This window comes from Crinia signifera, chromosome 11, assembly GCF_055691185.1.
Source record: "Crinia signifera chromosome 11, ASM5569118v1, whole genome shotgun sequence".
Classification (NCBI taxonomy): domain Eukaryota; kingdom Metazoa; phylum Chordata; class Amphibia; order Anura; family Myobatrachidae; genus Crinia; species Crinia signifera.
In genome coordinates this window covers 37,871,488-37,896,988 of record NC_139227.1, presented here as the reverse complement: position 1 = coordinate 37,896,988, position 25,501 = coordinate 37,871,488, and the positions used below count along the sequence as shown (strand labels likewise).

The window sequence follows — 25,501 nt, the reverse complement described above, 5'->3', positions numbered from 1 at the left end:
GTTTATTGGCTTTGTCTGTGTTTGGAAAAACCTTCAAGATCTCGACCGCACTGGAACCTTTTTAATCATCACTTAATTGGTGTCTCGTTGCGACAACCTGCTAATAATTATTTCATGGCCTGAAACATTGTTCGAGTAGCTCTCCTGTCAATGATGTCACCAGTGAAAGAGGGTGTGGCCCAGGAAGCCGCTCAGTCCATGGTGTGTATACAGTAGCGGCACTATAGCAAACTGCCAATGGTTCTGCGTTCCTCTGGGAGATAACCGTTCCCCCATGTCCACAGGTCACTATAACCGCAGAAGGCTCACTTCTCAGACTTTTTTAATCTAATATTTAATTTAGAATTTATTTGGTGAAACATAAACATTTATGGGGCGTAATATAAGAGCAATTAGGGTGTCTGCAAAATGTTCGGAAATAGCTCAACCCAATCCTCGTCGGTTAGAAACCATTTGGAGATCTGCCTTTCTGCTTAGTTTGAATCTCTAACCCTTATAGGGATCAGTAAAGAAAATTTGGAGGCTATGTAAGGAGAGAGTTCTAGTGTGTACACATAGCGATACCCACGACTGTGAGCATCGGCACACACTTGCCGATGTGAGTGGCTAATGACTGCGGGGGGAGGGGATTCCCGCTAGTTAATTATAACGGCAGTGCTGCGGGAGAACGATATAGTGCACACACACCGATCGTTCTCGTGATGTCACCCACCTCCCCCTCCGTACATACAGCCGCTGATGTGATTGTCACACTGGATCATATGCAAACAATATTGTTAACAATATCGTCCATATATTGCCCAGTGTGCACTCGGCCGTAGAGGAACGATTTGAGTTGTGGTTGTCATGTTGGTATACTTCATTATAATCAATTACTTACAGACAGATCAGGGGACAATTATGAGACTGCGAATATGGAAAAATGAAAAGCTGGAAGCTTAATTAATTTGTATCAGACCACTAAAGCTAATGGTCCGCTAGCTGCGGTAATAGACGCTGTGCGCATGCACACAGCATTTATTCACCGCTGCTCAGCAGCTGACAGGGGGGACTCCCAACAGCCCCCTCGCCGCGGGACACGGGAATGTCCCCCAAAAACCGGGACATTCCCGCGGTAATCGGGACTGTTGGGAGGTATGAGGTTCCTACACAGTAGAGCATCGGAGATGAGATTAGCAGGAGGTATTGAACCTGCATTTAACTCTGCACTTCCGAACGGGGTCCTGAGTAAGGGATGAGACCCAGTTCACACAGCTACTGCATCTTTGTACACAGCAGATGTGTGATCATATAATGCTGTAGAAGACGTCTTGTGTAACGGACGCAAAGGACTCACCCACTGTCTTCAACACATCTAGAAAATGGCGCCGTCATTTTTCCAATGTTCTTAGACACTACGATGGTGCCTAACATTCCTGAGGTTCAAGTCCAGAACATGGGACCCCTTAGTCCAGCGCAGTAGAACCTCTCCAAGGCATCACACAAGAGGTAGCAGTGCCATACACTCCAACAGCATCTTTTTGGCCAGTACAGGTCTTTTTTTTTTTTCATGGCCTGTACTAGCCAAAAAGGGCTCTGTATCGGTTTTCTGGGCATCCTGCTATCTATTGAAAGTATAGGAAAGGGGGCGTGGCTGCACTCCCTTTACCCATGGCCGTGCCCCCTTTCAGAATTTGTACCCATTTCTGCCCTACAGGTGTTGGGGGTGCCGGACGGGTCGGGATCCCGACAGTCATTTACCCGACGTCGGGATCCCAACTGTCAAAATGCCGACAGCCGGGTGCCCGACGGACACCCGCTATTTTCCCTCGTGGGGGTCCAATAGAATAGGTGGCTCGCGTAGTGAGCCACCGTGCCCGCAGCGTGGCGAGCGCAGCGAGCCCGCAAGGGGCTTTTTTGCGCTCGCCATGCTGTCTGACTCCGGGCAGTCGGGATAATGACTGTCGGGATCCCGACTGTCGGAGTCCCATACCACACCCGGTGTTGGAGGGTATGTATTGTTACATTTATAAGAAGCAGCAGCAATGTGTTGAGACATTGGTGAAAGGTAATTTTAAACAGTGTTGATTCTATTGGTTTTGGTTACAGACAGTCCTATGGGATAAAGTTGCCTACCAGAATCAATTAGAAGCACGTGCTAATGCTAAGTACACGTACTCTTCTCAACCATTGCAGTGTCTTTTCTTCTGTTCCACCGATGCATTACAGCAGAGGATTCCCTACTGATAACGAGACCATTACAAGTGAAGAAATAACCCTTTGGTAATAATGACCATTAGCAAACCGCTTCCTGTAATAGTATGTCTGTAATCCTGTGCTCACTGCACTGTGGTATCCGAGCAATAGGTTGGCCACTTTTGGTCGCCAGGCAATAAGTTGACACGTGAAAAGGTCGACATTGACAAAAGGTCGACATTGACAAAAGGTCGACGCGAGTTTTCCCTGATTTAATTTTGAAACTGACTTGATCAGAGCCGGCCCTAGCCTAAATGACGCCCTAGGCAAGATTTTCGCTGGTGCCCCCTAGCACTGCCAATAGTTCCGCCTTTGACCCTGCTCCCCTTCCCCAGCACCATCAACCCTCATCACAGCAGTCATCATATTGGTGCTCCTACCCTCAATATTTTAAATAGAAACAGTGCACACATTCGGTGCGCAGCCCAAACAGGGGTGTGTTCTTGCTAGGAAGGGGCATGGCCATGACCTCTGCCTCTGCTTGGATACAGATGTTTCCTCATACATTTAGCCTCAATAGGCCATGCAGCTCCTGGCCAGTTCTGCTAACGTTGGGTGCCTTTTTTGCTGAAAATTTGTTTTATTTGCATTGTTATGTGACCAGTACACATAAGGAGCTTCCAATGATTAAAATGATATGCAGCATGCCTATATTCTGTGTGCGACTGTTGCTGTACCTGCATACGGAATGCTGTTACAGTGATTTCCATGAATACACTATTTCATATGCAGATACAGCCTCACTCACACACAGAATATAGGCATGCTGCATATCATTTTAATCAGCAGAAGCTGCTGGTGCCCCATGGCATTCCAAATGCCCTAGGCAATTGCCTAGTTTGCCTATGCCTAAGGCCGGCTCTGGACTTGATTTTACTTCCACAAGTGGGCACACAAATGATTGTGTGCTGAGCGCGGCAAGCCATGTGAGGGGATGTGGTACACCAATTCTGTGTCCATGTCGACAGATGTTGACATAGACAAAAAAGTGAAAAACCTGTGTTGAACATTCCCATGTGAACCTTCTGTTGTATATTATGGGACATGATTCCGTTAGCTACTTAAGCCCTGTGCACGTGCATCGATTTTTGGCTATTTTCGATTCGATTTTGCTTCTAGAAGCAAAATCGAATCCACATCGAATGGTTTTTAGGACACATCCGATTCGATGCGCGCTCCCATTTTCTCAAAATCTAAAAGAAAATCTACTGTGCAGCCAAGGAAATATGGAATTCGATCCAGTAAATCGAATGTGTACAATGTACAGATGTAGCCCCTGCCATCCTTGGCCGGGGCTCGCCAGACCCTCCCCGCTGGTGAGTGCCGGCGGACAGGGGCTACACTGAACTGGGACTCACGTGCGTCTTACACGCACGCGCGTCCCTGTCTCTCGGCGGGGACACTGTGTGTCCCTGCCTGTCTCTGCTTCAGGAAGACGGGCAAAGATGGGCCAAGCTCCATCTGTACCATGAATGTAAATCGAATTCAATATATGCAAAAGTACAGATCTAATGCCAAATTGAATCTGAAGATCTAATGCCAGATCTAATAGAAAATCGAATCTAACATCAAATCAAAAGCAAATCGAAGCGTGTGTACATAGCTTTATAGGCGATGGGGGAAAAAGCTTGCAGCCTCAGACTTTATAGCCCAGAGCTATTCAATTACAAGCCGTTTACCTCGCTCAGTAAGTCCACAGCGAACAGTTATTACCCCATAGATTCTGTGCCCAGTGCTGCAGGATATCGTGGCCTATCCTGAGGCTCGAACAAAAACCTGCAGACTTCTATAACGCTGCAACTGCCTGTCACTGGCAACTGCTTCCAGGCTAATTAGTGATTCAACCCTATGGTCCTAAGCACATGTGACGCTAGGCATGGTGCGGCGCACTGGTGTCTATCCTCTGTGTTTTGCCTTTGTACCGATTAGACGCACACAGAGGCTACAGGAAATGCCGCATCACAGGGGGCTCGTATGTTGTACTATTGTCACATTAGCGATGCCAAGAAAATGTTGTTCAAAAGGATTTGGCACAACGCATAGCATGGCCATGCCGCAAAGTCTGATATCGTTAACAATATCGTGTATGTAGTCTAGTAGTGTGTATAGACTATATTGTTAATGCATCTCTTCCCGCAGGCAAATCTGCTTATATCGTTAATGTTTAGAGAAAGGTTTGTCAGTTGCACAGAGGTAGATTTATTGTAACAAACGGGTGGACCCTCATAGCATAATTGATTAATTGAATATATGTAAATGCGAGGGTGTGCTACCAAAGGCACAGACAGGATATTTTAAGGAGGACAGAAAAGAGTGCCTTTTCTTGGTGCACCTAGAGAAATAATACTTAGTAAAACATCACTTTTATTGAGTTCATTTAAAATAGTTGCGAAGATATAAAAAGTACTGGACAACACATAAGACAACAAATAGTGATTTTTAAAAAGGATAAGAATCCTCACCTAGCGGGACCCCATTACCCGTTATCACCGTTATTATTTATAATAGATATAGTGTGGCACGGAAGACTTGTTTATATTACCAAAGTCATGTAATGTGGATAAGTCAGGTTTGTAACTTTATCATATACAATGTATCACAATAGTCCTGAGGCTCACTTAGTGCAGCCACCAGCACGCGCTTGAACACGGATGTGATGCCGTTTCAGCGCTGCTGTTAGGCTTGCTGGAGCCAGTAGTTCCACAACCTGCGTTCCAACTAGGTGTGTAGTTAGTCGAGCGTACGCTTTCGCAAAAAAGCTTCCTCAGGACCCTGAGGAAGCTTTTTTGCGAAAGCGTACGCTCGACTAACTACACACCTAGTGTGTCTAATACCCCACTTTCCCCTCCCCACTTACAAACTGTATATATATTTGTTGTTGGCTACATTGGGGTTTCCGTTGGACACGGTCCCCAATCAGTACACTGACACGGTCTCTGGCGCCAGAGCCGTGTGTGTCCCTGCCTGTTCTAGATCCACATGAGCGAGGGAGTGCACACAGGCACACCTCAGACTCAGCTCTGCGGTTGGAACGCAGGTTGTGGAACTACTGGCTCCAGCAAGCCTAACAGCAGCGCTGAAACGGCATCACATCCGTGTTCAAGCGCGTGCTGGTGGCTGCACTAAGTGAGCCTCAGGACTATTGTGATACATTGTATATGATAAAGTTACAAACCTGACTTATCCACATTACATGACTTTGGTAATATAAACAAGTCTTCCGTGCCACACTATATCTATTATAAATAATAACGGTGATAACGGGTAGTGGGGTCCCGCTAGGTGAGGATTCTTATCCTTTTTAAAAATCACTATTTGTTGTCTTATGTGTTGTCCAGTACTTTTTATATCTTCGCAACTATTTTAAATGAACTCAATAAAAGTGATGTTTTACTAAGTATTATTTCTCTAGGTGCACCAAGAAAAGGCACTCTTTTATATCGTTAATGCCTGCATGTTCAGTGGGGGGGGATTGGTGACCTTACTAAACATTGTCGTTCGTGATATAATTAAGTTTGTTTCCACTCGTTTAATGATATTAGCGGTGCTGCGAATCTTATAGTGGGTCTGATTTAGTGTTGATCGCTGGTTGACGACTTCGCAGATCAAGCAATTATCAAATGCCTGCGCATTCGTACTGTAAATAAATAATCGCCAATATTAATTCTTGTACATAAATGGCCCTTAGGGTTATCCCATTTATAGGTTTGTACAGAAAGGCAACGTCTATCTGCAAAGTTGCAGCAACTTCTGTACAGGCTGCAAGTGACCACAGAGTTCCATCATAATAATAGTAATAATTAATATAATGACCTCACAACACCCAGCTAACATACTGGAACTGCATGCCGCAGATAGGAGCAGAAGTCCCAGCAGCCCAGCATTACCCCAGTAAGAGAACCAGGAGGGGCTGGGGCTTGGGGAGGCTGCACTCTGCTGAGTGGGAGGAGAAACATGTATATGACACAGCCCCATCCAGCAGGAAGTGATACTTTGTGGCAGAGTTCTTACTAGTTAACTCCTGAGAGCACCTCTGCGAGTGCCAGCGATGGGTCAGATAGAATGGGCGATGTGGGCGAATGAGCAGGCCCTGGCATCAGGACTGAGTGAGTATGATACGGGCACACACACGGTGGCAGTAAGGCAGCAGCCCAGGTAACTCTGGCACAGATAGTACAGGTGACATCCTCCTGCTGGTGCTGATACAGCTTCTTCTATCGCTGTGGTACACGGATCTCCCATCACCCCAGTACTCTGCAGGGAAGTCTCGTATGTCATTAAGAACCCCTCTGCTTCATTTGTAGTCTAACAAAACTCCATTTCTGTTAACCCTTTGGGTACCACAGGTGCTAAAAACTTATTTTTCTGCAATTTAATATTTGTAATAATACAGGACTGGATAATCACAGACGAAAGAGGAAGGGGCCTTTTCTTCACTGCCTTACCCACACACACACATATGTATATATGAAACGAGCAGGGCCCTCTCTCCTCATGTGCTTTTATAAGAATATATTTCTGCCACTTTTATAATAGCGTCAGTGTCCACTGTTGCAACTGTCTTTTATTTACCATGTATTTGTCCTCATTTGTATTTGTACTGTAATTCGTTATTTTCTTGGTTTTGTTTGTTGCTCATCTATGTATTGTCAGATGATGTGTGTATAGATACAGTAGATAGATAGATATATCTTCAACGTCATGTCTCCTGATACAACTATCCTTTTTTACCATGCGCTTGTCCTAAATTGCCTTGTTCGGTGCTGTGGAACCCTTGTGGCTTCATATAAATAAACAATAATAATAATAATTATGTATTTGTGTGGCGGCACTGAAACAGGCTTGGAAATAGGATAAAAAGTATTTTATTTCGGGGCCCAAATAAAGGACTTTTTATCCTATTTCTAAGCCTATGTGCCGCTGCTCAGTACTGAATTCTATCTATCTATCTACGCAGCCCGTGTATAACCTGCTGACGGCTCCTCTGTATAACAACATCACAAACCATTAGGGCAATGCAGGATCAGTATTGCTGTCATATTAGCAGGTCCTCGCACAATGATATTAGGGTCCAGGTGGTCCTCTATTACCTATCTGCAGGCACCTTTACTTGTGTGAACGTTCTCCTGATCACAGCCCAGGTTAGCAGGGGTTAAGCCCCAGCAGCGTGATGTCTATGAAACACTAATGAGGTGAGGAGGAAGTAAAATGAGGAACCAGAAATCCACATTCCGCACCTGGAGGCAGCTGGTTCTTCCACCACGGCCTTTCATATCTTGCAACATTACTCACACAAAGAAGTACATTTACTAAAGCTTCTGAAAATGAAAAGCGTTAATGTTGCCCATAGCAACCAATCCGATTCTGTATCATTTTCTAGTATTCATTAGAGAAATTATAGACAGAATCTAAAGGGTTGCTCAGGGCAACATCACTGATTTTCATTTTTAAAGCTTTAGTAAATTTATCCCAAAGAATGCAAACTCTTGGGACCCTGGGTGACAGCCCTCTTAAAGTAGGGTTCATACTTGCCTTCCTGACCCTCTCCTTCAGGGAGAAAATGCTCTGTTCCTGGACTTCCCTGGTAATGTATGATTGCCATCACCTGTGGTGAAACACCTTTATTATCAGTCACCTAGCTCCCCACAGGTGATGGCAATCCTACATTACCAGGGAAGGCCAGGAACAGAGCATTTTCTCCCTCATGGAGAGGGTCAGGTAGGCGAGTATGTAGAAGTTCCCTACTTCTATATTATGTGAGAGACATGTGTGGTTGATCACTAGGACCTATCTATAGGGATTCAGTATGAAATCCCGGCGGTCAAAATCCCGACCGCCAAAATCCCGACAAGGGGGGGACGTGGATCGCCCACCCCTTGCGGGCTCGCTGCGCTCACCACGCAGCAGGCCCGGTGCCTCGCTACGCTCGGCACGCTAATTTATTCTCCCTCCAGGGGTGTCGTGGACACCTACGGAGGGCGAAAGTGTCGGGATTCCGGCGTCGGGATTCTTAACGACGGGATCCCGACCGCCAGGATTTTAACTGCATCCCATCTATAGGCTAATGCTGTAATCTAATGCTATATAGGCTAATGTTGTAAATAAAGGATGCTGTCAGGATGCTGGTGTTCAATTTAACAAACACCAGCACCCAGACTGCCATGGAACCTTTGACAAGATCAAGATGTCAATGCCAGAATTCCGACGGCCGTCATCCCAATCAGTAAGTATGCGAGGCGGTCTAGTGTGTGCCGAGGGGGGATTTAATTTAAGCAGCAGGGTACGGGGGTTAGGTTGGGATACGGTCATTAGGTTGACAAGCATTGGGTCCACACCATTAGGTCGACATGCAGAAAGGTCGACAGGTCATTAGGTTGACACAAGCATTAGGTAGACATGGGCAAGGTCTACAGTCGAAAGGTCGATATGAGGTTTTTCACAATTTTTTGAGCCGACATGTGCCGACAGGCGGTATTTCATGCCCTACCATCCACTAGGGCGTGATGAGAGAATAAAATAGTGTGCCGAGCATAGCGAGGCCCCGTGCCTGAAGCATGGCAGCGCAGCGTCCATGTCGACTGTGAAAAACCCCAGGTCGATCTTTTGACTGTTGAACTTTCCCCATTTTGACCTAATGCTTGTGTAGACTTAATGGCATGTCAACCTAGACCCATGTCGACCTTTCTGCATGTCAACCTAATGATGTCGACCATTCTCTTGTAGACCTAATGATCCATACCCGTTAGGTTTAGGTGCTACCGATAGGGTTAGGGTGAGGCTCCTGCAAAAGACGGTTCGGGCTAGGATAAACACGAAGCCTCTGTTGGGATTCTCAGGATCGGGATGCTGGGGTCCACCCTTTGATCTCCATTATCCTAACCGCCAGGATATCATGACTCCCGTACCAAACTTCAGAGACCTTTCCAAACAGAGCGTTCAGGTTTCAGCCTACACGTGCTTTCATGATTCTATGTACAGTTCAACAATGCAGCCACAAAAAACACTGTTTTTACTCCGTGTTGAAGTCGATGGGTCGGGTTGTGGTAATGAGTCAACCTTTCGAAGGAAAAAGAAAAATATTGTTGTAGAAATGATCTGTCTGTAACAATGAGTCTATAAACATTGGTAAATGAGTAACCTGCGGGTGTGCTCCGTCGCTGGGTACAGGAATGACCGCATGAGGTGCGCGGCCTTACCGCACCCAGCTGGCGTTGTGCACTATGGTACGTGAGGCCGCTGTATCCTACACTGTGACTGTTACTTGGGCAATTGCTCAGTTGCAAGACAGGAGCTAGTTCATCTTTCTGGGGGGAAGTGTGGCAGCAGCTAGTTGCTGCATCGCGTATTACATAAATGTATGTCCTGTCCTGCGATTGCTTCATGGCGGGAGAGCAGAGGCCTGAGGAAGCGGGGAAATCTGCACGTCCTACTTCTAACATGCAACCCTGATGTGCTGCAACTGGGTGTGGTTCAGTCATTCGGCAATAAGTCAACCCCCATATGATCGACTTTTACAAGGTCAACTGGGTGAGAGGGTCAACCGGTACAAAAAGTTGCCAAGCAAAGGATGGACGCAGAAAATGCTGACACAAGTTTATTGGGGTGTTATTTTATATATTTTATCATATGTGACCATGAGTAGTGTCTGGGCGGCGGTGGCGGCTATCAACTCGCAGTGAGCTACGACCCTTTCACATTAGCGAAACTGAATTAGGCCATGGATCGTGTTTATCACACTCCGCCCTCATGGAGCCCGAGGTGCATGTTTTTCAGGTCATCTAGATTGGGCGCCTGCTGTGTGCTAACTAACACCATAGATGTGCAGGCGGTACAAATTATTCCTGAGGATATTTTGAAAACTGTTCGGTTTCTATGGGGGGGTAGTCAGCGGATGTTAGCTGCTCGCCCGCTTCCCGCAGATGGTGTCTTAGGTCTGCGAGCGCCTGCAAAATCATTCGCTGGTCGGCAACCATTGAATAATGTTGGCCCCACACGCCAGGCTGTGAATGGATATTTATGGTGAACATCCACTTGCAAGCATGCGGGGAAATGGCTTGGGGGGGTCCCTTAAATGACATTCAAATCTGCGAATTTTGCAGCTTTACGTATCAACCAGACTTTCCTATCTGTTACTGATAATTGATACCACACTTACTTTATCTGTTATATAATGTACTACCCCCTAGGGACAATACAACAATGTTATACAATCTGCCTAGAACCCTGAACACCTACACTGAGTCCTAGTATGGTTACCGATGGGTATATAGGCTGCATGAGCACGAGATGCTAGATCGGTGAGCATACCTCCCAACTGTCCCGCTTATCGCGGGAATGTCCCGGTATGTCCCTCCAGCTGCCGGCAGTGTCCCGCAGCGGGGGGGGGGTACAGTTGGGAGTCCCCCCTGTAGTCCGTGAATAGATGCTGTGCGCATGCAGGCAGAGGGGCTGGGGGCTGGCCAGCAGCTCATAGGCATGCCCCACAGCGGCGGAAAACGGGGGCGTGGCCTCACGACAGCGCCACGATTATATGGCACGCCACCTTTCCGATAGGTCACGCCCCCCGAAAAATCGCCTGTCCCGCCCCGGCATGTCCAAAAGTTAGGAGGTATGGTGATGGCTAACCTTGACACTCCTGCTGTTGTTGAACTACGCATCCCAGCATGCCCTACATCATTTTTAGCATGGCCAAATAGCAAAACTGTAGCTGAGTATGCTGGGATGTGTAGTTCAACAAAATCCGGAGTGTCAAGGTTAGCCATCACTGTGCTAGATCCTAGTGGGAGAAAGGACCTTTGATACCCAACAATGTGACATTCCACGCCAGGGGGAGGAGCCAGGTCAGTTCACATCCCCATCTATTGCCTTTAGTAACCAAGGGGCAGATGTATTAAGCCTGATAAAGTTGTGATTAAGATGCAAGGTGATAACGCATCAGCCAATCAGCTGTGTTTGAAAAATGTCAGTTACCCCTTTCACATAGCACAGATAACCCGGGTCTGACCCAGGTTGATGTGCAGTGTGAAAGGGCCTTTACGATTTACCCGGGTCCAGCAATTCGGCATTCCAACCCGGGTTAAAAGAAGGGTATTAACTCAGTTGGACCCAGGTTGCTGTACAGTGTGACGTTCACACTGTAGGGAGGAGGCAGTGTCAGCTCCAAGCTCTGCCTCCCTCCTGCCCGGTGACACTCCGCCCCCTCTCTGATGTCAGCGAACCGGCTTATTGCCTGGTCGGTATGGGGGATAATCATCGCAAATACCGGGTCCAAATCCCTGGTGCGACCCAACATTTGCGATGTGAAAGAGGTAAGTTAGGAGATAATTGGCTGGTGCCACTTTACCAGACATAATACATCTGCCCCCAGGTACCTGAGGCAGCATTAGTCCCAATGCTGGCGTGCAGCACTGATCTTCATAGCCCCACTTCCTTCTCCATCAGCCAATTTATCACATCTTTGTTATAAACAGCCTGTTTTGATCAAAATATTACTATATATCTTTCCTCCCAGGTAACAACATGGTGAATCTGATGGCGTTTTTTGCAGTGTCTGGATTACATGACGATGAGCACAGATAACCCGACTGGCACCTTGAAGTAACTCATGTTTTTTCTTCCCACAGTCCTCCTCTCTGGCGGCATAGTGGCGGTGGCCGGGCAGTTTAAAGGTTGGGAGTTTGGCGCTTACGCCATGTATCCTTTGTGACAACTAACGTCCTTTGTTGTGGGTGAGACCCCATTTCCTCACCATTCTCATTCCTGGAACCTCATGTTAATCCTACCTTCCTATATATTTATTACAATTTTTATACGTTTTGGGGGAGTAAAATCCAGAGGGTGTAAATTTAACACACAGGAGAAACAACACAATGCTTCACAGAATATAATGGCGGGGTCAATTCAATACGGTATATTCTAATCAGCGTTCTGCTAAATTGGAGAATACCGGTACTCACGTTGTATCAGCATTTTCCAATTTAAGGGGTATGGGTAAAAACCGGACCAGGACAAGACCCCCGGACCGGACATCAAATTCTGCAGTCCTGTCCGGGGGGTGTCCTGTCCGGGGGGTGTCCTGCCTGGGGGGGGGCTGCCTGAGATACCTGTCGCCATGGAGTGGTGGAGGGGAAGAATAAGGGCTATTTCACACGCTCCGGCTCCTGCCGGGCGGCGAAACCCGAACGGCAAAAAGCTGTGCCACACACTGTAGTTAATAACCTGGTTGCAGCCGGATCCCACCACTTGAAGGGACGGCTGCCTGGCTGTGGCCATCCCCACCATAGTAAACTGCTGTGTGCGGCACGGCTTCCTGGCCGTGTGGGGTTTCACCGCCCGGCAGGAGCCGGAGTGTGTGAAATAGCCCTATAGCCTCCATGTATGGTCCGGGCATGTAGCAAAAACCGGACGGTCCGGACCACACAGGGAGGCTGTAATCTCCACTTCCCCATGACCCTGATGATAGCTATCACAGGGAACCCCCAGGACAGGACACCCCCCTGGACCGGACACTACAAGCTCCGGACTGCAGATTTTGATGTCCGGGGTTTAGTCCGGGTCCGGTTTTTACATAGTCCCCAACTTAAGTGCCTCGGGACAATGCTGTTTACGCCAAACTAGCGCTTAAAACAGCATTACCATCCTAGTTTTGTTGGATTTATGCTCGCACGCACCCCAGGATGGGTGTAAGCAGAAATACAGTAGGCGGAGCTAGCGGCACGTTGATGAGCTCCCTCCCGTCTCTATTTATTGTGCACCGTATTGAATCGACCCGATTATGTGAGTATTGCTGTATACATCGTTACAGTGCTGTTATCTGTGTGGAGTTTACATGTTCTCTTAAATTTTAGATGTTTTCTCACCTATCCAAAGACACATTGCCACGTCACATTGCCACGTGTGTGTGTGTGTGTGTGTGTGTGAGAGAGAGAGAGAGAGAGACTGTCTGCCTGTGTTAGGGAATTAGATTGTGAGCTGCTGGCCAAGGAATAATGTGCATATAAAGGGCCTGATCCAAACCTGTCAGCAAGGCTACAATTTTTTGCACATGTTACATCTGCCCCACCTGCAGCACAGCATGGTTTTGTCCATCTGCAAAAATTGCAGCCTTGCTGACAGGTCTGAGTCAGGCGCATAGTTCTCAGATTGAGGAGCACTGTGTAATATGTTGCTGCTGTATAAATGAAGGGGAAAACATACTAATTTGCTGGGGACAGAATTCTTACTTGGTCGCTCCTGGTTCCCGCAATGGAATCAGAGTTATCACAATTCAGCAGATTATGGAACGACTGGGTTTGCGCATCAGCTGCATCGCTATGTGCTCGCAGTTTGAGCGCAGTAGTTGCAGTTTGATTGACAGAAAGCTGACATTTGTGGTTGGTAACCTGCCGTTTTCTGGGTGTGTCAGAAAAAATGCAGGAGTGCCTGGGCATTTTAAGGAAGGGTCTGTGACATCCGCACCAGCCTCTTTCAGCCAAGCTTTGTAGCAGATTTGAGGAAGCCTCAGACCTCGTCACAATTGCACAGATGGCAAACACTGTTCGATGTAGGCCCTATATAGTATGCCTATGTACGCACACACAGACATTCTAGGGTTCAATTCTAGTTTGGATCCTATAAACCTACCTGTATATTTGTGGATTGTAGAAGGAACCCGGAGTACCTGGAGGAAACCCACGCAAGCTCGGGGAGAATATACAAACTCCACACAGTTTGAGCCACGGTGCTAATCTAACCCATGACCGCAGTGCTGTGAGGCAGAGTAATGCTAACCATAACACCAACCGTGCTGTCTCTCAGCACTGTGCAATATTTCCAGCTCACACTGCTATCTTTCTATTATTTAAAAAATGACCAGAGTGTTATTCCTCTTCCTGACCCTTGTCTAATTGCGGCCCCTCTCCCTGTCATTATTCCCCATCCTCTGTGACAGTTACTCCTCTCACTATAGGATTTACCCTGTGATCAGTGAACAGTCTCCTGATGCAACCTGTTATTACTTCCCCCACCTGCAGGAATACTTGTACTTCTGCCCTCTGTGGTTTCCTCACACCGCTTTCTCCTGACGGCGGCGCAGGTGACGATGTTTGGTACATTCCAGGACATCCTAGGTTGTAACCTATATATAATCTCAGTGATTTATTCTTTAATATAGTTTTAGCAGGAGAACTATTGTTTATACAAAAGTTATTATTATTATTATTATTATTATACTAGAGGGTAAACCAGCAATTATCAGCAGTAATCCAGAAGCATACAGAATGGTCTAGTGTCTAGTCTGTGTTCCTTACATGAATGGAAGCTAATGTTTGGTGTACATGGTGTATCTGTTTGATAATCCCCAGTCTTATTATGTTAATTGTGTTGTAATGAGATTCAGCATAGGCTGGCATATTAAATAAATAAATATATATATATAGTGGGGTTATTGTAATTCAATCGGTCCCCCGCGCATTCACACAGGGGATAGATTGTTTGTGCATGGGCAGCCGCACAGCGCTCGCACACATAAGTCCAGGCAGGGGGGCGCGGACGGGTGTGGGGAGGCAGGCTGGGGAATTTGCCTATGGGAACGCCCAGCATTTCATGGGTAATTCCCCAATGACGCGGTGCGAGGGGCAGGCAGCTGATGTCAGTGGATGTCAGCTGACCGCGCACAGGGCGCCCGCAGATCAGAGACACCATAGAGTTGTCATCGCCACCACTGGTCATCTATATGTATTCCCTTTTAAAATTTGTCAGTGAGTCATGATTACCCGCAAGGGGGGGGGTTGCTCCACGTCCCCCCCTTGTCGGTATCTCGGCGGTCGGGATTTTGAACGCCGGGATTCCAACCGCCGGGATTCCATACCGAATCCGAATGTTATTGCTGAATCAGTACTGACGGACATATTTATATTAGTACCAGCGCCCATGTTTGCCCTCCAATTAAGTAGTCTTTTTTGGGGGGGATAGTTCAGCCTACAAGTCATTAGGATTAGTAGATCTCATATACATACATACACACATACATACATACACACACACACATACACACACACATACACACACACATACATACATACATACATGCACCAGTTCCTTGCTGCCTTTATCCTCTTGTAATATCCCTCATACCCGACTGATGAATGTGCAATAAGTGTGTAATAAAACAGAGACACCGTAATTGGAAATGTGGGGTTTGCCGCTGGCCCTGGCAGTAAAAGGGCCGTTCCGGATAACTTTTTAGGGTATTTAGGAATTTCTGTGGCTGGATTTCTTAACTCCTGTTCCCAGAGCTGCCGGCGTCTTCATCAGCCTCCTGGAGTATCCCAGAAGTAAGAGAAAGAAGGGTTCTACTATGGAGAGATGGTGAGTGAGGGGCGTCAGGCCTTAGTGGTGTAATGCACATACATTGCTATATATATATATATATAATTTTTATGTAAAGTCCGCACTCTAGTTAGTATCTGGTTGACTGGGGGGTGCTCCTACAGATGAATGAAACATCAGAGTATATATTGGAAAAAAGGGCACTCACCAATTTGATAAAAAGTCCAAACGGTTTTTATTCCATATGATAATTAGATGCTGACATATCATAGCTGATATGTCAGCATCTAATTATCATATGGAATAAAAACCGTTTGGACTTTTTATCAAATTGGTGAGTGCCCTTTTTTCCAATATATATATATATATATATATATATATATATATATATATATATATATATATATATATATATATATATATATATATATATATATATATATATATATATATATATATATATATATATATATATATATATATATATATATATATATATATACTGTATATCGGGATTAATGTGCGCTAAACACTGTCCAGAGCAGAGGCAGAACTGTGGACCACTGGCCATGCTTACAGCTGGTTCCTCAGAGCCAGGTCTCAGCTGGGTGACCCGGCATTGCCATCCCCCTAATATCTGAGACCCGCAGGGGCTGCACCCATCGCAATGTTGGCACTTCTCTCATTGAACATCATCCATTATTGGGGCTGAACACCTCACGTGGCGATTTCAGTATCAAAACTGCACTTTGATAAATGTACCCCAGAGAGAGTTATTACTGGTATTATTGGGGCAGAACTGAGGTTATTACAGGTAAGTGCAAACATGATATGATTATAGAAGAGATTTACCAGCATCACGTGGTGGATAGAGCTGTTTTTTGTGGCCTGTGTCCATTTTCAAACTAGCCAAATGCTGGAAACCAGTTCTACTAAGGAGGCATGAGGCATAAAGTGCCTCAGTGACGTACCTAGTTTGGAGAATGAATAGACAATGTTTTTAGGCTGTTAATGAATTGTAGACACATGGTTTACAGTTAGCATTTATATCTGTTTTTATGGTTGGGGGGGGGGGGGGATTATCCTCCGCTGCCGTTATTAATGCCCCTGTTCCTATCAGATGAAGCAGATCTGAAAACCATTTGCATTCTCATATGAATCATACACCCAGTGCGCCAGAGCCTCACATGTAGGACAAAGATGTTATATTGTCCTGTAGGATTAGATATTCTATTGCTGGACTGACACGTGGATATTTGTATTTGCAGCGGACAGAAATACTTAACGGCGGTAGTGAAAGTGTTCGGGCCCCTGACACGGAATTATTATGTCCGCGCTATACTGCATGCAGGGTAAGTATCACTAATAATCCATAACTCTACTTACTGTGGATGAAACATGCATTGAGGGACGCCAACACGTGCCACTAACTTACACACCTTATTATTATCGTTTATTTCTATGGCACCACAAAGGTTCTGCAGCGCCTAACTATACACATATGAGCAATAACTCATAACGAATCAAGTCAATTTAGGACAAGTACATGGTAAATACGGATAGTTGCATCAGGGGACAGGACAATGAAGCAACCATTAGGGTGGCAGAGATATTTATATATATTCTGAGAAATGCACATGAGGAGAGAGGGCCCTGCTCGTGAGAGCTAACATTCAGGGACACCAACACGTGCCATTAATTTACACGCATTAACGGCCGCCAACACGTGACACTAATTCACACGCATTCAGGGAGACCAACATGTGCCACTAATTCACACGCATTCAGGAAGAACAACACATGCCACTAATTTACATGCATTAAGGGACGACAGCACATGACACTAATTCACACACATTTAGGGACACCAACATGTGCCACTAATTCACACACATTTAGGGACACCAACACGTGCCACTAATTCACACACATTTAGGGACACCAACACGTGCCACTAATTCACACACATTTAGGGACACCAACACGTGCCACTAATTCACACACATGCAAGGACACCAACACGTGCCACTAATTCACACGCATTCAGGGAGACCAACACGTGCCAGTAATTCACATGCATTCAGGGACACCAACACGTGCCACTAATTCACACACATTCAAGGACACCAACACGTGCCACTAATTCACATGTATTCAGGGACACCAACACGTGCCACTAATTCACATGCATTCAGGGACACCAACACGTGCCACTAATGCACAAGCATTCAGGGAGACCAACATGTGCCACTAATGCACACGCATTCAGGGAGACCAACATGTGCCACTAATTCACACGCATTCAGGGAGACCAACATCTGCCACTAATTGACACGCATTCAAGGATTTCAATTCTAAAATTATAATTTGCCATTCCCACAGGTTGGCAGTGCCCGGAGGATTCATCCTGGCCACCATTTTGGGCACAGTGTGTCTTGGTATTGCAGCCATCATTTACCTCGTGGTGAGTATTGCGGATGCTGATTGGGTGTATTAGGAGGTTACAGACATGGGCCCGGAGTTATGTATAAGTAATAATCTGCCTGTAGGATGTATCTGTGCACTGAGGCCCTCATGGATTGAGAGAGCAGGGCCCCAACGTGGTATGTTGCCTAGGGCCCCATGAGGTCTAAATCCACCTCTGACTGAGGGGCGAGGTATGAACCAGAATATCACGTGTTCCCTTCAAGTGAACTGTGTGCCAACCAATGGCATTATGCTTTATTGAAAATATAGTTATGAACAAGCCTTTGTTATTACTAGTGCAGGGGTGGGGTCCTGGGGTGCACACCGGTAATGAGAGGTGCGACCCTGCGGAGACCTTTCAGTAGTACTGCATACAAAGACAGGGTTACAGGTGCACAATAGGTATACAGTGGTGGGGTCCTGGGGTGCACACTGGTAATGAGAGGTGCGACCCTGCGGAGACCTTTCAGTAGTACTGCATACAAAGACAAGGTTACAGGTGCACAATAGGTTTACAGTGGTGGTGTCCTGGGGTGCACACTGGTAATGAGAGGTGCGACCCTGCAGAGACCATTCAGTAGTACTGCATACAAAGACAAGGTTACAGGTGCACAATAGGTATACAGGGGTGGGGTCCTGGGGTGCACACCGGTAATGAGAGGTGCGACCCTGCGGAGACCATTCAGTAGTACTGCATACAAAGACAAGGTTACAGGTGCACAATAGGTTTACAGTGGTTGTGTCCTGGGGTGCACACCGGTAATGAGAGGTGCGACCCTGCGGAGACCTTTCAGTAGTACTGCATACAAAGACAAGGTTACAGGTGCACAATAGGTATACAGGGGTGGGGTCCTAAACGGGCAAGTCCCTAACATTTTGGGGGGTACAAATCTAAGGCATGGGGCACCCCAAAGCAAAGCAGCTGAGTGACCCCAGGGCAACACAAAAGTGAAAAAATATATAGTGAAAAAAGTGAGAATAGGTTAGTGAGAGAGGCTGCTGAGAATAGCAGGGGTAAATTAGTGAGAGGTAACGAGGTGAGAAATAAAGTAGTGAGAAGTGAAGGTGGTAAATGAGTTACACTGAAACAACACACATGATAGGGATGGAAGTAAATATGAAAATAAGTGTTAATCCATGGTGCTCCTGAGGCCAGACAGCCACAGCAGTCCAGGGGGACCCACAAACCAGAAATCCACCCTCCCATCTGATAATCCAATATACATTTGTGCAGGACTCACCTTGCTCTGCATGCAGTCTCAGAAATGTCAGGAACCTAATTAAAACCAATATATAGGACAGGTGGGCGTGGGTGCTACCACCAGGCACAAGGGGTCTCTGTCCTTCTATTGTGTATGTAAATACACAGCATTAGGAATACAGGGGTGGGGTTATTACTAGTGCACCAAGGGGTCCACCTGGCCGAGAGCCCATCGGAAGGGTCCAGGAGCCATATCCCTATTGCATGGGAAGATATTTCTCTCTCATGCCCAGAAATCAGCAACGCTGGAGGTCCTTTCATCAATAGCAGCAAACCAAGATGGCGGCATCTGACAAAGCTCTCCCCTGTGAGTCCATCTCATTCATCCCATCCCAGGACTCCTACTGTGTCATAGTAAAAGCTATAAAAGTAACTATAGCCCCTTTGATTAGGAGACACTTTTAAGAATGCTATAACTGAGTTCATGGAAAGCTTATATCAGCTTACATGGAGAGTTGGTCAGGCTGAATCACAATTAGGAGCGCTGTTTCATGGTGTACAAGTGTGATACCACTGAGTTGCAGGTCTATATATTCTAAGCTTGGGAGCAGGGCCCTCCTACCTCTGTGTCGGTTTATTTCTACCCAGTTTGTTTTACCACTGTTGTTTCCAATTGTAAAGCGCAACGGAATATGTTGCACTATGTAAGAAACTGTAAATAAATATATGTCTTATTATACAATGCTATGGCTGATAAGCTGGATGATCTTGAAAATTGTCCGCGGGGAAACAATGTGTGGCTAGTGTCATTTAAAGGGTCAGCACTACACCAGTTTAATAAACCTACCTTGCCTACTTTGCTAGGTGATTCGTCAGCCTGTGGAGATATGGTGATTAAACCATATCAGTCAAACTAAAGATGGTGTTAGCACTTGTCAAATAGTCACAACATTTCAATGGCTTAACTACTGTACCTCTTGGTGGCGTCCCACAAAAAATAGTCAATACAATGGGAAAGCCACAAGCTCCAGGCTCGGTAGCTCATTGCGCTCATCACAGGTCCTGTTCTCCCTCTACAGGGGTGATGGACCCCCACGAGGGAGAATACCCCCTGTCAGTCGGAATCCCAACTGGCATTTGAAAAGTCGGGATTCTGATGTCTGTATACTGCCCATCGGAATTCTGACTGTCGGGACATCATCAGGCACCCGATTGGCTGGATTGGATTATCTCTCTTCACTTTATCACTTGTCAAGACTTAGTACATCTGGCACCATATATGCTGGTTTGCGACGCTGCAATCTTGTTGCCCATAGGACACGTGTCAGTGTTTATTCTTAATCTTCGAACTAATTTGTACGGACGTATCCTACTAAGCGTTTAGATGCTTCAGAAGGTTCTTTGTTCTATGTGCTTATTTCTGTTTTTCGGGTTCTGTTTTTGTTTGGGTTGTTTCTTTGTGTTTGATATATATTGTGTAATCCTTCAGGGGGGTTGGGATGGTTTGTGGAAGGGATCTGAGTCTCGGCCTGGTCAGTACATGAGTTGCCTTGTTTATATGTCACAGCCTGTAACATGGCAGTTAGGAGCTGATTGGCTGGTACTTTATCTCTCTGCACGGCTTAGTAAATAGACCTCTATATATTTTGTGAGTAAATATCGGAGGGATTGCTCTGCTTTATTTTGACAGGCCCAGACCTGCACTGACTACCTTTAGGGGTTCAGGATGATTTACCTACAGTCAAAATGCCGACGGTCAAAATGCCGACCACTATTGGCCAATGGTCAAAATACAGATACGATCTGTGTGGTCAAAATGGCGACAAAAAAGTATACTTTTTTTTTTGGGGTGGGGGGGTTTTTATGACAACATAGGTCACATGAACATTGTATAAGTGTACTGCGTCTACTCGCATGGCTCGTTGCGCGCTCCATGCTTCAGGCACACTATTAGGTTCCCCCACCATGTCAACTGGAATGTTAAAGTATAAACAAGTCGGTTTCAAAGAAAAAAAATCATGAAAAACTCGTTTAGACTTTTTGGTATTTTGACCGTGCTGGCACTTTTACCATGTCGGCATAATGAATGTGACTTTGACTGTAGCTAAATTGACTGCATCCCCCTTTAAGGCATCCTCTTAAGTTGATAACAAGGCCCGATTCAGACCTGATTGCTGGGCTGCGAGATTTTGCAACCCAGCAATCAGGTAAACGCCAGCCCGCGGCTACAGTGTCCACATACCCCCCCCCCCCCGCCCATTATTACAGCTGTGAATGCGATCTCAGTCGTGCACATGAGGGGAAAACCTTTCTAAACCACCTACCCACAGGGTATCAATCACCCTGCGGGCAGTCACCGGCTTCTGTCGCACGAACGGCTCGCGCATGCGCACTGTGTAACCTATGCATGCACAGACATTCGATAATCACCCGTGCTGCGAAAAGCAGCCATGCAATCGTGTGTAAATCGGCCTCTAAGTCCCTTTTATCTTTAAACCAAGACCTATTTTGATGCTTGTTGAACTCAATGCAAACGGCATGGAAAGTCGACGTTGGCATGTGGGTGGTGGAAGCAGGAAGCCAAAGTTTTGCCTAGGGTGAGAGAAACCCTTGCACCAGCCCTGCTTAGGCATAAAGATACCTAGTCGTATTTCTCAGTTATGGCATTCCAATCTCACCCCTCTTGTTCAAGGCATTTTTGTTCCACTTGATACGTGACGATCTGTTCTCCTGACTCTTTTTGGGAGGACGGCTCTATTAAAGTCCATTATATTTCCCAAAATATCATATGCATCCAGGTGCTTCCTATAACAATATTCAAATCTGATATATTAGAGTTAGCTAACAATATAAACAATATGTATTAATGTTACTATATATTTTTGGGGTGTGGTATAGTTACCTGACAGTCGGGATTCCAACAGTCATTATTCAGACATCGGAATCCCGACTGCACAGCGGGGGGAGCGCAATGAAGCCCCTTGCGGGCTGCGCTCGCCACCTATTTTATTCTCCCTCTATGGGGGTCGTGGACCCCCACGAGGGAGCAGTCGGGATTCCGACGTTGGAGTATTGACTGTCGGAATCCCGACTGTCGGGGAGCCGTCCAGCACCCATATTTTGGACTGGTTTCATGGTAGTGGACTTGCGCTACTTTCTATTGACCGAAAGTTAGATTGCGGTTCCCAAATATGCTATCTTACAGTGCTGGACAGTGCCGGCCCATCCCTTTGTTCAGCTATTTACTGATGTTACCTGTGTATTGTTTCTCATCTACATTTATGATATGGCCTCTCTCTGTCTTGCCAGAACTGACACCTCTTCTCCCTCTCTATAGGCTGCCATATGTAAAGAGGAATGGCGTCCCATCGAAATGCAAGCAGCTCCGAAACTAAGAGCGGCAGAGACCATTAAACATCCGCCACAGAACCCCCCTCCCCGGCCTCCCCCAGAGGTGCGCCGCAAGCAGGTGGACGAGGGACATGTCAACCCCATTCCAGTCCAGGATGAAGTATGACATTATAGGTAGAAGTTTTTTTATTGTTGCCACATGGCTGAAGGATCTTTTTATCTTTTTATTTTTAAGTCAACATTGTTGATGGACGGTTTATATAACCCACTCTTGTATAACAGTTGGTTTCCCCGGCCACATCTGTGGACTGCCTCCCCTGGGTGGAGGTAAAATTGCCTTCTCTTCATGGATCTGTCCCCAATTTTTTTTATATCCTCCTCCGTGGAGGAGAGTGTGGGTTCTCTCGTATTTGTGGCGGGATACCGGATGAAGATGGCTGTTTTGTTTATATCACGCTTAGATGCTAAACAGAGGAGAGATCATTCCTTAATAAGAGCCTTCAAAATGTTTGGATGTAAAGGCGGACATTTTGGATTTGTGCAGAAAATGTGTCTTTTTATTTTAAGCAACCTCTTGCTTTGCGTTACAGGAAAGAAAAAGAATGACCCCATAATTTGTAACTGTTATATTTAGTTCTGTACATGAGTCAAATGGCTGAAATGTGTGCCCGTCTCACTCTCGGCAATGATGGGTTGAAGATGTTTGTGTTCCATGTGGTGAATTAATGATATAAAGGTACTGGGGCTATATTTCCGCTTCTCAGCAGGTTTGAGCGCTAAATTTAAACTCCCCTAATATCGAGTACCTACTGATAAGCCAGCCATCGCCTCCTACGAATACAAGAGGGACATGTTGGAAAGAATTCTATATGAAATATGAGATAACCAGCATTGTCCTTTCTGGACTTGTGCTGACGGGAGACAACCAGATGCTTCACCGTATACAGCTGCTGCTTTAGTTATAGATGTTCTGTAATGCTGCAATAAAGTCTGATATCTATTGTTGTATTTCCTTCTGTAGTCACTGCTGCCATGACAACTGTTATTACTCAGTATCGCCAACATAATAAGCAGGGTGGTACAGAGAATAAGAAGTAGAACCCAAAAAATAATAATATATTTAACACAATCATAGGAAATATCACAGTAATTGACAGTGGCCTAGAGTCTCTCGGGGCAGAATCATAGCACCCCCTCTGAAATAGGAAGGTTCATTGGCTGCATGAGCCTAGTGCCCTCTGACCAGCACTACCATACACTTGTATGGTAACACCGGCCAACACTGGTATACATTGTCGGATACACTAAGCCTTGGGGAAAGATGAAGTACAACCAATCAGCTCCTGTCATTTATCAAACACAGCCTATAACATGACGGATAGGAGCTTATTGGCTGCTAATTTATCTCTCTCAAATGTATAGTACATCCCCCTCACAGAGTTTTAGCTTCCACAAATCCTAATGCACTACAATGCATCCAGCCATTTCCCATATGCTGCAGCGTCAGCAGACCTGGCAGCACTACAATACCAAGCCCAGCACCTTGTAAGGTAGGGGAAGAGCCAGTCCCTCCATCAGCCCAGCACCCTGTAAGGTAGGGGAAGAGCCAGTCCCTCCGCCAGTCCAGCACCTGTAAGGTAGGGGGAGAGCCAGTTCCTCCGCCAGCCCAGCACCCTATGGGAGGGAGAGAGACAGTCCCTCACCCAGCCCATCACCCTGTAAGGTAGGGGAAGAGACAGTTCCTCCGCCAGCCAAGCACCCTGTAAGGTAGGGGAAGAGCCAGTCCCTCCGCCAGCCCAGCACCCTGTAAGGTAGGGGGAGAGCCAGTCCCTCCGCCAGCCCAGCACCCTGTAAGGTAGGGGGAGAGCCAGTCCCTCCGCCAACCCAGCACCTGTAAGGTAGGGGGAGAGCCAGTCCCTCCACAAGCCCAGCACCCTGTTCGAGGGAGAGAGACAGTCCCTCGCCCAGCCCAGCACCCTGTAAGGTAGGGGAAGAGACTGTCCCTCCGCCAGTCTAGCACCTGTAAGGTAGGGGAGAGCCAGTCCCTCCGCCAGCCCAGCACCCTGTGGGAGGGAGACAGTCCCTCACCCAGCCCATCACCCTGTAAGGTAGGGTAAGAGACAGTCCCTCCGCCAGCCAAGCACCCTGTAAGGTAGGGGAAGAGCCAGTCCCTCCGCCAGCCCAGCACCCTGTAAGGTAGGGGGAGAGCCAGTCCCTCCGCCAGCCCAGCACCTGTAAGGTAGGGGGAGAGCCAGTCCCTCCACAAGCCCAGCACCCTGTGGGAGGGAGAGAGACAGTCCCTCGCCCAGCCCAGCACCCTGTAAGGTAGGGGGAGATACAGTCCCTCTGCCAGCCCATCACCCTGTAAGGTAGGGGTACAGCCAGTCCCTCCGCCAGCTCAGCACCATGTAGGGTAGGGGTACAGCCAGTCCTTTGACCAGCACCTTTTAAGGTAGGGGTACAGCCAGTCCCTCTGCCAGCCCAGCACACTGTAATGAAGGAGGAGAGACAGTCCTTTGACCAGCACCATGTAAGGTAGAGGGACAGCTAGTCCCTCACCCAGCCCAGCACACTGTAAGGTAGGAGGAGAGACAGTCCCTCTGGAAGCTCAGCACCCTGGAAGGTAGGGGGAGATCCAGCCCTCCACTAGCCCAGCACCCTGTAAGGTAGGGGGAGAGACAGTCCCTCCAACAGTGCAGCACCCTGTAAGGTAAGGGGAAAGACAGTCCCTCCACCAGCTCAGCACCCTGTAAGGTAAGGGGAAAGACAGTCCCTCCACCAGCTCAGCACCCTGTAAGGTAAGGGGAGAGACAGTCCCTCCGCCAGCTAAGCACCCTGTAAGGTAAGGGGAGAGACAGTCCCTCCGCCAGCTCAGCACCCTGTAAGGTAGGTAGAGAGACAGTCCCTCCGCTAGCTCAGCACCCTGTAAGGTAGGGGTAC

At 46.9% G+C, this 25,501-nt stretch overlaps 1 protein-coding gene across 1 annotated transcript; it reads left to right on the top strand.

Annotated features, from left to right (window-relative positions):
• The first annotated feature begins 6,194 nt into the window (after positions 1–6,194).
• On the top strand, positions 6,195–23,569 carry CYBA (cytochrome b-245 alpha chain). The gene is made up of 6 exons (XM_083164237.1): positions 6,195–6,341; positions 11,859–11,928; positions 15,508–15,582; positions 16,812–16,895; positions 17,926–18,007; positions 22,548–23,569. The coding sequence occupies exons 1-6, from the start codon at positions 6,284–6,286 to the stop codon at positions 22,725–22,727; spliced, it is 549 nt and encodes a 182-aa protein (XP_083020363.1). The 5' UTR covers positions 6,195–6,283; the 3' UTR covers positions 22,728–23,569.
• The last annotated feature ends 1,932 nt before the right edge of the window (positions 23,570–25,501 follow it).